Here is a 14,001-nt window from a genome sequence, read left to right on the forward strand (position 1 = left end):
AATGTTATAGTTTTAGTCATTTTATATATTCTTGAATAGTCTTGGTTATTAACAAATAACACATTTACTTGACTAAAAACATACCCTAAAGGAAAATTTTATATTTAAGAAATTCTCTTCCGTCGTATAAAAAGCTTATTTGCAACTTCACATTTTTCTTTCACCCCCTTTTTTTCTTTAGCTACTACCTTTCAATATGGAAAATTTTTATTTCGTCACCTGCAAAAGACTGGATAGTCCCTTCAATATCACACGCAGTAAACGGTCTTTTGCAGGTGACGAAATAAAAGTTTCTTTTCACTACCTTCAGTTGAATAATGAAGTAATTTTCTCGCCTTGGCAGGAGTCGTTTGTATCGAAAGGTAAAGCAGCCAATACGTTTAGAAGCGATTAATTACAAATAGACTTTGATGGAAAAGTTTTGCAAGAACTAAACTTCGATTTTCTTAGCTTCAATTCTAATTATTTTGTAAACAAACTCGTTAGAAATAACCGTTAGATTTTAATTTTCAAATTCGAATTTAACGGTTTATTTATTTATTGTTGTAACTTACACGTAAACTCTATTGTTGCCACTACTCTATTGTTGTCGTTAATACGCTAAAATCTCTGTTTATTAATTTTTATTTAACCGTAAATTTATACTTTTAATCAAATTCTATACTCGTGAAGCAATTTTCTATTAGTGGTAACTAAATTTTATATAAGGTGTAACAATGTAAAACAGTACATAATGGGTATTGTATTTGGAAGAATTCACACCTCTATACTTAATTAGACTTTGAAAGGGTGTAGAAAATCACTGAGATTTTAAATAAGGTTGCTTTTATATAATAGTAATCAGGTATTAAATAAACATGGCATCACACTTGTATAACATCGTTCAATTTGTTATAACGAATTGTTTTAATTAATTTCCACTACTTTGTAACTTAGTTATTTGTGTAATTAAATTAAAACTACTGCGAAATTTTAATAATAATAAAAAATGTTATATACTGGTATATAAATATTACGTTATATAACTACTTAACAAAGTATAGAATAAATTTAGTTTTCGGTTTATTCAACCAACTTACTCTCTTAATTTACTAACTGTGCTTAACTGTTAATTGCATTAATTGTTTAATAATTAGTTATACTTGAGGTTTCCAGCTCGTACAAGATAAATAAATAAAAGCAATTCTAAAATTAGTGGTTGACTACTAATTAATGATACGGTTTTTAAATAGTGTATGAAGTAACAGCTTTTTATCGCGTGGTCGATGTTGTGTTCATTTTGTAACCGTGTATAAGTATTCTTCCCTTTTTATGAAGGTTTTATTTGGTTATTTTATCAGTTTAAACAGCAGTAAAATTATTTGTGAGTTTAAATATCCTTAATTCCACGCTTGTTTTGTAATAATTTAATATTTACTTTTCTAATCTTGATTTCTATTATTTCAATCAAGTAATTTTATCATCCTAGATTATCTTTCTGTTTAAATATTTGTACAGTCAAACCTCTTATAACGGCCATTTTTATTTTTCTATCTCTGTCCGTGTTCACGGGTTTTATTATTCAATTGCACCCTTGTTTAATAGTAATTTAGTATTTACAACGGCCACTTTTCAATAGCGACCGTTTTTATGTACCCGTCAGTGGCCGTTGTTCGCAGGTTTGTGTAATGATGAGAAGAATTCTGGTTTTGTTACGTTCTTGAATTCTGTTTAAAATAAATAATTGCAGTTACTTTTGCAATAGTTTTGAATGGAATGACTGCAACTGTTGCAATTATTTCGCATCGTTGTGTAAATCGAACAATTTATTTACTGTGGATGACACTTAATTTAATAAAATTATGTATATAAGTTACTTTTCTTCGTATTTATTTTTGAATTGATATCAACAAAGAGTGGATTTACACGCTAGCTTAAGGCCTGACTGCTATGATTTAGTTTAAGGCCTAACGAATTGAAATTTATTACTTTTTGCTACAAGGAAGGACCTTTAGGGCTACAGGAAGTCCAAATCCGACCCGGACTAGTGATTCGACAATCGAGGATTCATCTGGTTTATGTACAATAAATGAAAGAAATAGCTGGCAGCTTGTTTCCAAAATGGCGTACGGAATAAAATTTTCCCGAATATTTTTGCAATTTGCTGCAATATATTAGCAGATAAGACTTTAAAGACGATAGATACGGAACATAAAGGAGTTTATAAACATTTTATAAGCATACATTCTTCCATAAAAACATAATAATACAAATCTTATGTCAGTCCGGGTTCTGTCAATCTAACCTCCCTGTATTCCCCCCACATTAGAGAGCTTACAGCTACTTAATCAACATATTTTATGTAAAAACTGCTTATGTTAATTATGCTATTTTATGCATAAAATGTAGTTATGCTGTTTATTATGCCAATCTAATTCCCCCTCATCATCTTTAGGGAGTTTTCTGCTACATGTTCAACCTACTTTATGTAAATAAAGGTATGTTTATGCTTTACACTATGTGTCACATTACTGTTTCTCATTAATTTCAAAAGATCCTGATTAAAATTTTTTCATTGCACGTAAGCTTGTAATTAAATAACGTAAATCAAGTACAAGAAAAAAATTTCTTCTAAAACTGCTAATGAAAAAAATCCCATTCATAAAAATGACATTTTACGGAATTTACACATTTAAAATTCTTGTTTATACCTTAGTTATTTTACATTGTTCCATTGTTAGCAACACTCGAAAGTCATAAAACATTCATTTCTATTATGAGAGGAAAATATTTTTAGGAACCATAATTAACACCAATTGAATGGAAACTGTTGAATGGCTTATTATTTATTAAATTGGTAAGCTGGCTTGTGTGAGAAACAGCAGGGAAGTTTTGAAATTATTACTATTATTATTAATTATCCACAAGTTTTAGGATTTGAAAAATCATTTATATTTATACCGAGTAGCAATTAGTGCTAATGAGATTTTTTTTTCTTTAATTATTACTGATTTTTACTCCTTTCACATAATTTTTCTACAACAATCAATCAATGTTGGGGGGTTTTGTATGTATGGATATTAGTGTGTAGGGGGCTCGATTCTGTTTATCCAATTTAAAGCTTAATAACTCCTGTGCCTCTTGTCGAAAATTTCTGAAATTTTGCAGGGAGGTTTGTGTGTTGGGGTTTTGCTGGTATTAAATTTTGGTGATTAAAGGTCAAGTGGGTGGGGAAATAGAGGGGGTGATGTGTCATATCTCGAGTGAGGTTGGACTTAATGAATATTTTACTTGTTATTAGCATTTATAATTTTTATAAAACTCATCTCTACCCTAAAAAATTAAGCTATTTTTCATTTTAAAAATAAAATTTCGTAAGAGATGGCGCCACACACAATTTTAACTTTTTTTTGCCAGAGAAGTTATGCAACTCGCTGGATTTTTCTGCAACACTAATCAATGATCTTAATTTTCTTTTTAATTATTCTTGAATATAAACCTTTAAATTAAATATAAATTATTATAGATGTTCAGTTTACCTTCGTCCCTTCTTTACACACGAATTTTCCTATTCTTATTATTGATTTATGGACTGTTCTATTTAAATTTTCTTGACGTTTGTTTGAATATGATTTCTTTACATCAACAAAATGGGAATGTTTATATATCCCCCTTGTGTAATATATCTTCTGCCCTCTTCTACCCGTTCCTTTTTTGAGATTTATTAATTTTATTACACGCTAATTAAAATTAATTAATTCGTCTTTGCCTTATAAATAAAATTAAGTGTATACTTTAATTGCTTTCATTACTTTGTAAAATTGTATCTAATGAATTTTCTTTAAGTGCAACTATAAATTTGCTTATTGTACTTGAAAATAAAGAAAAATTGAATTGCTGAGTTCTATAATACAGAAAAACCTGTCTAAGACGGAACTCGGTTATCGCAGGTTTACGTTTTTATTGAGGGTTGTTTTTTTAATTAATACAGAAACGTGTGTTGAAAAATGTTAAAATTCATGTTTACAACTGCTTAATGGGTTTTACAATTCGAGTACATGCTGAAAAACCTGTATATGTAGGACATGGAGAGAAAAAAATCTGTATAAAAAGTTGAAATATACTTGTAATTATGATTTAGAATTTAGCCACTGTTACGTTGAAAAATTCCGCTTTACACAGGTTATATTTTTAAATTACCTGTAGAATCATTTCCGCATTAGACAGGTTTTTCGATTATATTAATAATTTATATAGAAATATCGTTTTGCCATGTATTTTCCATTTTGTACACGGTTCGTTTTAGACAAGTTTTACTGTATTTAACAGTAATGTTAATTGTTTTACAAACATTTTAAAGCATTTTCTTATAACATGTACTGATTATTATATTAATTTCTAGAGCGTATAATATTAATAAATGTTTTATAATGATTTATTAATATTAAAATATATTATTAGAAATTTACTACCTGAAGAGGATGTTATAATTATCATTTAACGTTTCATATCTATTTTATTGATGAAAGTATTTACTGTTAACAATTATTAAAAGTAATTGTAATAAATAAATAATTAATTACGTCTTAATAATTAAATAATTCTAAATATTTACAAGAAGACATTGCGATACAATATTTTAGAAGTATTGTCTAATATTATTGAGTTAAAATAATTCTCTAATTTCTTAATTAATAATACAGTATAACCTGTGTAAGCCGGAATCACACGGTACCGAATAGTTTTCGGGTTTGGCAAGTTTCCGCTTTGGACAGGTTTTATTGTTGTTAAAATAATTCATAAACGGTGTCAAATTCGTTATTTTAAGTGGGGTTTTCCCTTATTTTCATCTATGAAATTCCCATTGTAAGTGTGTATAAAGTCCAGAATATATTTGTAATTTCAAAAACAAAGATAAACGTTCCGTTACGCAATGAAACTGATTACGAAATCATTATCATTAATGTCACCTCGAATACTCATCTGGGATTTCCATCTTCATTTCTCGATTTTTCATCTCCCGAAAAGAGAATTAGATATACAGATTACATGGGTATATATAGGGTGCTTCAAGAAAATGGTAACACTAATATAGAAGTATTGTATTAAGATTTGCCCTTTCCATTGTTTCCCTATTTCGATTTGGGTGGTGACTTATTTCCCTAACAAGTCACCACCCTATTGTGCAGTTCTCGAAAAAGTACAGCCATGAACTCACCTTCAAGTAAATTTTAACATTTTTTGCAGGATCCTGTTTTGTATCACGTGTTTGAAGCATCCAATATGTGTCATGTATATAATGCCTTTTGTTTATGTACTGTATTAGGCATTTGAAGAACCCTTGTATGTATCACGTACTGTACTTGAAGCATTCATGTGTTATTAATATTTACTATAAAGCGTTAATATTAATAATATATAAAATTCAAGCATGTATATACAGTGAAACTGAACATGAAGAAAACGGAAACCTGCCAAACCGGACAAAGTATTCATTACCGCGCTATTCCGTTTTACACAGGTTCTACAGTACTTTATAAAAAATAGGAAAAATAACGAAGATTTCGTTTTATGTAAGTAAAATGAATTTTTTTCAATAAACAAAAGAAAGATTTTTAATATTATTTGGAGTAGATTTCACACGAAGTACAGTATTGAAGTAATTGCTAAGAAACTAATACGGCTGTATTATGTAGTGTAGGGAAGACTTTCTATCCGAAAGGTTGATTAAAGTTTAAAACTTGATTAAAAATACATGTTTAAGATAAAATATATGATTTAAAGCTCAGAGATTTCTAATCACTATCAGGCAATTTACGAAATCGAAAATTTTACGTTGTATACAGGTTATTGCTGTACCTCTTGAAAAATTAAAGGTAATTTAAGAATTTATTCTATTGTAAAAAATAAAATAAAATTTATTTAATTTAATTTAATAGGCTTTATGTAGTTGTAGTTATTAATATATTCCATATACATGAATATCTCATAACAATAAATGTTTAATGATCATATATTAACTATTAACCGATTACATGGAGCAGCTGCATAGATACTTAAATATTAAAGCATACATTAATTAATTAGTGAAGAATATTGTTTAGTTCTTTCTATAGTTTTTATCTTTAAAACAATGGAAGAATTTTTTAAATTTATTTTTTAATTTTCCGATTGAACCATACTTTTTCTCTATGTTTGTGTGAGGGACATAATTTCGTTTACCCAATTTGAAGCTTAATAACCTCTGTGCCCTTCGTCCAAAATTTTTGAAATTTTGTAGGGAGGTTTATTCATTACGGGCATTGATGCTGTTAAATTTTGGAGGTTAAAGGTCAAGTGGGTGGGGAGATAGAGGTCGTGTGACGTACTGTATCTATGATTTAATAAAAATTTTACTCGTTATTAGCATTTACAACTTTTTATAAAACTCATATCTACCTTTAAAATAAAGCGCTTTTGCCATTTTTTAAAATATAAAATCGCATAACAGATGGCGCCACACACAAATTTAACTTTTTTGCCGGAAAGTTGCGCAAATTCTTTTAAATTCCTTTAAGAGCAGTGATTATAAATCTCACTTTACACAGCTTCATCATTATAAAAAATAATCAGGTTCTTTACGATAAAACGTTCATTTTTAAAAATTAAAAGAAAATAAAAGTGCTTAATTTATTAAAAAATATATTTTTTTTAGCTTTAAGTCTTGAAACAACGTTGAAGTTGGCTACTGTTCTAATTAATTAATACTTATAACTTATCTTTGATCGATTATTTCATAGGAGAGTCAACCCTCAAGGATAAATTAATGAGGATATAGTTAGGAGTAAATGGAACGTGGGAAATATATAAAAGTTTTCCTGAGATAGTGATATATCATCATTAGTTAGAAAAATGTAATACAGTAAAACCTGTGTAAATCAGACCGAATAACTTTTCCGTTTTGAACAGGTTTTATTTACTGTAAATTTAAACTAATATTCTTACATTTTTGAGGGCATGTATTAGTGTTTGACATGGGATGGAATGCGTACAGTTTACGTTTTCTGTAGAGGGTTGTTGACAGATGTTGTAAGTAATCCGATAAGAATGCCGGAGACGTTGCAAAACTATCGCAAAATAATAATAATATTATGAGAAAATATTTGAGTATTTCATAACATTTTATTAGTCTTTTTTATGAGTAAATGCACTAAAAATTGGCTAATTTATTTAATAAAATTGCTGGAGTGAATGCATTGACGAGGATAAATCATGGTGGGCGAAAAGTCAGTTATTCGAGTAAAATAGCTTTATACAGTGAAACCTGTTCGAAACGGAACCTGCTAAATAGGACAAATTTCGGCTTATACAAGTTTTTAAGTAAGAAAAATATATTTCTTTTGACGAAATATATTAAAGATTTAAATATTGATTTATGAATTAAAGACGAAGAAGAATTAGAAAAAATAATATTCTTTAATCTATAAAACTTTTCCCAATCTGAATGATACTGAAAAGGATTTTCGTGTTGATTTTATCGCTGTTAAATTAATAATGTAATAAATTAAATTTACATTCACGGTTATTTTTCCGACGATTCTAACAAGATTTTATTTTATTTATTCTTTAATGCGAATTTTTACGAGGACGTATTTAATTAAAAATAAGAAAAAAATATAATATATTAAATAAGTATGAAATATTTATGCTCCAATTCTCTATTATTACATCTAGTGACGCATATGACAGATAATGTCAATCGGTTGCATTTTAAACCGAATTTCTGCTATTTAACACTAATTTTTTAACTGATAAATCTGAGAAAATATTTCCCTACAGCTGGAATTCCCCAACCTTCAACACCTCGTGTATCGGTTGTTAGGGGGTGCGTGGGTCACTCTGCTCCCCCTTATGAAAGTTTTCCCCGTGTACAGCAGGGCAAAGAATTTTGTAAGGCATATCGTTTCCTTTCTTCACTCCCTCTGGAAGATTTCTGGATTCGTTATTGATACTGATCGGTCATATGTAATAATTTTGTGAGGTACTAAGTGGGAAAATTAGCTATGTGGACCAATAAAATTGGGTGTTATACTGATTTATTGAGGTTGCGTATAGAATTTACATACCAGAATTTAAATTAAGCAGATACGTAGATCAGTTGACATAGTTGAGGCAATGAGTTTCCTCCCCCTCCATCTGGCTCACTCCCTTTTCCAGAGTAGATTTTTTTTTTTTTTTTCATTTCTCTAGCGTATATTGTAGATTAAGGGCATTTCAGTTAACTTTTTGAGCAGAAGCCGTGTGATTTTTTAAAATTTAAATGTGATTAAAAATTACAACTCTGCATTGTCACAGTAATTCCTATTAATTTTTCGGAAGAACTCGCATACCAATGGTTGGGAATCCCTGCTCTAGAATCTAATTAAATATCTAATTAAATTGATACAATTATTATAGTTTCGTCCATGAATCAAGTCAGTTTTTCTTTCATTTTATTTATCACATGAGCTGTTAAACAAGTCATTTATGAGCCTGTTCTTTATCTCCATTCCTTGATTCGTATCAAAGGACAAGCCAACAAGCACGAATCATAATTAATCGATACTATTTACTTTATAATTGCGGACGACACTGCTGATATTATTAAAATAAAAACGTTTTGTTGGATGTTTTTGTCAGTTGTTTGATTTAGTGCGCTTAATAATGACCTCTGTAGGTCTAGTTTCATGCAATCAAGACACCCCTGCTGATAGAAAAAATCAAATAAATCCGTCTTAACGAGATAAACCTGTCACGAGTCTTTCCTACAGTAATGTATTCTTACAAGTTACTGCTATAATACATATCAGTAACAAACTACAGACATCAGTAACACAGTGATCGTGGGTATAATTTACTTTATATTAACATTCGATGTAATATAAAGCAAAATAATTTTATGAAGCTTGCTACTTATCGTGTAAGTCACGTACCACAGAGGTCTGCTATACACTTATCAGGTTAGTATATAGAAAAGTATAATGTTATGCAGAGTCTCTCAACTTTTTCCACCTCGCCAGCTTTCTGCGTGTAATTGGGGGTACGCGTACTACCTCTTGATAAATATCGATTTAATGCATTAATAATTCGCCCTACTTTTTCAGATAAAATTTATGTTGGAAACAACGTTATAGAGGAGTAAAAATAGAAAAGAATTTTTAAATTTTAGTTCTTTTGTTTCTTTTTTTTTAGTTTTATTCCGGCTTCTATAAATGTGAATGCATGAATTTTAGAGAATTTTCAATAACATTTATCATTTCTTTTTTCTTCCATTATTTTATATGGATTCAATATTACGTAAAGATTATTACTGTTGTAAAATTGATAGACTGTTACTAGTGGTGACAGCTGACAATGTCACATGCTGAAGTAACCGACGTTTGATGTTCGTCTTTGAAGAGTTTTTAATGAAAACTTTGTTAGAAAATATTTTTATTCCCTCGCCTAAATCAAATTTTCAGGGATTAAAACTATCTGTAAACAACTGTTTTCCACGCTAAAATTGTTTATAATGCGATCAAACCTCTAAACGACGGACACTGATGGGAAAAAAATGGGCGTTGTTGGCAGATGGTCGTTATTAGAGGTTCGAATTTATTATAAAGATAATTTATATGATATATTTAAATTTTTTACGTAAAAATTTATTGTATTTTAAAAATAAATGTTAAAGTTTATTCTATTTTTAAGTGTTTTCATTTTAAATTTATTATTAAATTAAAAAGTTTGTAATATTTCGTGTAGTTTATTTTTTATTTTATTTTATTTTATTTAATAATTTTTCAAAAATTAATTATTTTTTTAAGATCGTTATTTAAATACTTATGAATTTTTATTTAAAAAATCTTAAAGCAAATTTTAAAACAGTTGCTAGACTTTCCTAGCATTCTTTATATGTTTCCATACAGTTTTCTCTGATTCGGGAGATATTCAGGATGTCGAAGCATATCTCCCGAATCAAAGGACTGATTTCCATGAAAATTTTCAGAAATATTCTCCCCTAATATACAAATCTTCGTGCAAAATTTCAGAAAACTTCCGCAAAAATCACAGGTGTTATTAAGCATTTAAAGTGGGTAAAAAGTCGTGCCTTACTCTCACTAACATCCACACATATGGAAAAAAATACTCCAAGTTTTTTGCATTTCTGAACCTTTCGAGGACCCGTGAGTCCAAACATGTAAAAATCTTGAAGATGGGATGACTATTTGACCGATCGCCTTACGTTTCTGTGTTAAACAACACAGGAACGTAAAACTGAAATTGAAATTAAATCAAAGGAAATGAAAACAAGAAAAGAAAACAAGCGAAATGATTGTAAATTATTCATTTTCAATTGTTCTAATGGAAAATTACTTAATTCTTTTCGTGTAATGTCATGTTTTCGATAATATTTTCGGTTAATTTCAAATGAAATTTATATCGATTTTTCATTAATCGCTTAAGGAAAGCAAATATTAAAATTTATCCATTAAATCCAGTCAAAAATCTTTTATAACTTCTTAAGTTTTTAAAGGATAAATTCTGACTAATAAATCAGTTATTTCACTGACTCATTTATATCATAAAAAATTAAATAAGCTTGCCTTTCTGCTTATTATATAATTTACTTTCTGCATGAGTGATTATACGGTTAGCAGTAAATAAGGTAAAAAATATATATAAAGTGTGCTTATAATAATAATAGTAATAATGCGCACACCACATTTTACATTGAGGACATTATTAATAAGCAATTACATCTTAATAAATAAGTATAATAATAGCTCAAGACTTGATAAACCGCATTCTCTGTGTGTGTAATTTATTTATTTTTTTCCTGTTTTCATACAGGAGTAAGACATAAACTATAATTATCTCTTTATAAAATTGTATATATTTTCTTCTGGAGTCGAGTTTTACTTTTATTTATTTCGAAAGTTTAAAACGTATTTTTATATTTTAAATTGTTATTAAAGAACTCGCCTGTGTACATATACGGGGTGTGTGTAGATGTGTAATATAAGTTTGGCTGATGTACTTTATGCATGAAAACAAAGGAAAAATGTATAGTCAATGTAGGTCCAAGCATTTCTTGTTTGCGAGGAAAAGTTCCTTAAAACTAACTGTAGGAAGGTTGTGCTTTAAAGCAGAACCTCTTCAAATAGAACCTGTTTAAACAACCTTTTTTAAAAAAAAACAATCTCTTATAAACAGAACCTTTCTACAACTTCAAGGGACTTCTCTTAGAAAGATATTTGGTCCCAAGTCGACTAGACATGTTCCTTTGTTTTTATACAATAAATAAATTTATAAACTATTATTTAAAAGCAAGTTTGTAATTTTATGAATTAATATACTAACTATAAAAACTTTTAACACAATAAATAATATCATAATGGCATTTTTGAAAAATTACATCAGCTGACATTTTAAAAATAAAACAAATTTTAGAGGGTTTTATTTTAAATTTCAGCAGGTGTTAATAATTAAAAGAATTGTAAAACTGTTATAAAATGTAATAAAAATAAATATACCTCGTGATTAATTTTATTATTTACAGTAAAACTTGTCCAAAACGAAAATTCTTCGGAGCTGAGCAATTTTTCTTACGTTTAAAAAAAAAACCTGTCTAAAACGGTAAAATTCTTCGGGACAGCGATTTTCTTAGTTAAAAAACCTGCCAAAAACAGAAAAAATATACGGTAACGTGCGATTCCGGTTTACACAGGTTTTACTGTATTTATTTAGTTATTTGTTTTATTTTAATTTTCAAAATATATTTTTTTTTGTAGGGTATCAATTTTTTATCTTCTCATTCCGTCCATATTATAAAAAAACAGTTCGTTAATTGGACTAGTCCAGAATATTTACAATGGAAGAATACACTTGTAAAATAGTGCTCGTGGGTGATAACAAATGTGGAAAAACGTCATTAGTACATCGGTTCATACATGATAAATTTCTAGAGGTAAAGTTAATTTTATTTTATTTATTTATAATTTTTATAATTTATGTACTGTACTGTACATATAACTTCTATAAGAAGAAATAAAGGTGACTCAGCAGTCAGTTAACCGCTATAGAAACTAAATTACTGCCTTATTTTATCGTTTAATAAGCATTTTTTTTTTTTTTAAGCGCAATTTACAATTTCTATTCGGGACAGAACCGAACGCGGTTAACTAACTTTTGAGCCACCCTGTAGGAGTAATTTTATATAAGAAATTTATGTATTTATTATAAATTAACCTCGTCTTACCCATGAAACAGTATACCGAAGCTCTATAAAATTTGTGATTTTTACGCGTAGTTTTAGTGTACACCCCATTAAATTTCGACGTAAGGACCGCAGAAAACGCGAGAAGAAAGGATGGATATTAAAATTTAATATTTAGCCAACGGATACTTTAGAAATTACAAACGTAAGCTACTATACTTTCATTGCTTATTTGCCATTTTAATTCGAATTCTAAACATCTGCTTTTGTTTGGACTCATTGCATTTACGATCGGAACCTCTAACGACTGTTGTCATGGTCATAAATGATGTCACAAACTATTCGTCCAATGATATTACACGTTATGACTATTTGATATAAGCCATGCATAGAACAATTTCGTTCTGATGATGCAGGTTTTATGGTTGGTTTTTATAAGTCAAACAGATGTTACCCATCTCGTCGTATATATATATATATAAATGCTTTTGTCTGCGAAGTATTATACTGTAAAAATAATTCGTTGATTTATTAATTAATTTATAAAAGAAAAAATATTTAAAAAATATAAAAAAAATTGATTTATTTCCAATTGTTTCGAACACTGTAATTCATACTAAATGAAGATTCACTTGGCTTCTGTTCGCGCGCCGTTTAAATGGCCACCAGTTTTATTTTAAAGCGTTTAAATTTTAATATAATAATTTCACGTAATTCCTCCTTCGTGTGGAAACGTAACTCACTGGATTAAATTTTCTTGTTACGAATATTTTCGCAGAAATAGAGCGTAACGTATAACCGTCGGCGCGTTGTATAGGGTGGACGGTAATTGTTACGTGAATGATGACGGTGTTAATTTTTAAATTTTATAATAATTAAAAATTAAAAGTTATATTTAAAGGAAAGTTGTAGGAAATGGTGTAGTAAGCATTGCACGTCATCGTTTAGTACGTAATCTGCACGAAACATTAGATAAAATTTAGCAATTGCGTGATCAAAAATCTTCAAAGAGTTGGGGCTCTTACAACACTAGATTTATCCACTCCCCTTTTAGGTAATCAGCATCAGATCTACGCTTCTATATCATCGATAATGGCATTAGAACATTGACAGCTTCCTTAAAAAAATAAAAAAATAAAAAACTGCAGCGACTGATTTCTATCTGGGTTCAATTTTTTCGGACATGGTAACGAAATTTAACAGCAAATTTATATAAAATCACCGAGAAAACAGTCAAAAATTTGTGTATTATGTATACTGGATAACGAAAATAACTGCTTACTTACTGTACGGCACGTATGCTTGAGATTTTCACGAGAATCTGTCCGTCACGCTCTACTTCTCGTGAAGTAATTTATTACAGATAAACAGTGATGAGGGTAGAGCGAATTTGCATCTCACAGAACTTGTTTTATGGTTTTTTTTAAGGAGATGTAAAAGTTCTAGCGAGCATCACCTCATTCAGAAAAAGATGAACTGGTGTTGGGGTGGTGTGCCATCTTTGAATCCAGTTAGAGTTAATTATCTTAATGTAAAGGAATGAAAACATTGTCGTGTATTATATATTTGGCCCAAAAAATGAAGTTTTCTGAGAAAGAAATTAAACACGTGTTTCGAATTTCCAAGTGTTAATGTACGCAACAACAAGATAAAAAAAAAGAATTTAAATGAAAAAAGTTATGGTTTGCACACAGTTCATTCATGAAATGTTCGTTTTGCATGCTATTATATACACGAAATTCTTTATTTTTTATACTGTTTTACTTTCCCGGTTGTTACATATAACAGAGGAAAGTGACCCCTCC

At 29.0% G+C, this 14,001-nt stretch overlaps 1 protein-coding gene across 1 annotated transcript in view; it reads left to right on the forward strand.

Annotated features, from left to right (window-relative positions):
• LOC136979580 (rho-related GTP-binding protein RhoE-like) overlaps positions 1 to 14,001 on the forward strand; it is a 51,645-nt gene that overhangs the window by 10,774 nt on the left and 26,870 nt on the right. The window contains exon 2 of the mRNA XM_067275599.1: positions 11,772 to 11,947. Within this exon, the coding sequence (XP_067131700.1) occupies positions 11,852 to 11,947 (96 nt within the window). The 5' untranslated portion in view covers positions 11,772 to 11,851. The remainder of the gene's footprint in view (positions 1 to 11,771; positions 11,948 to 14,001) is intronic.

The sequence above is a fragment of the Centruroides vittatus genome, unplaced genomic scaffold (assembly GCF_030686945.1).
Source record: "Centruroides vittatus isolate TY-2023 unplaced genomic scaffold, ASM3068694v2 contig_628, whole genome shotgun sequence".
In the NCBI taxonomy this organism is placed as follows: domain Eukaryota; kingdom Metazoa; phylum Arthropoda; class Arachnida; order Scorpiones; family Buthidae; genus Centruroides; species Centruroides vittatus.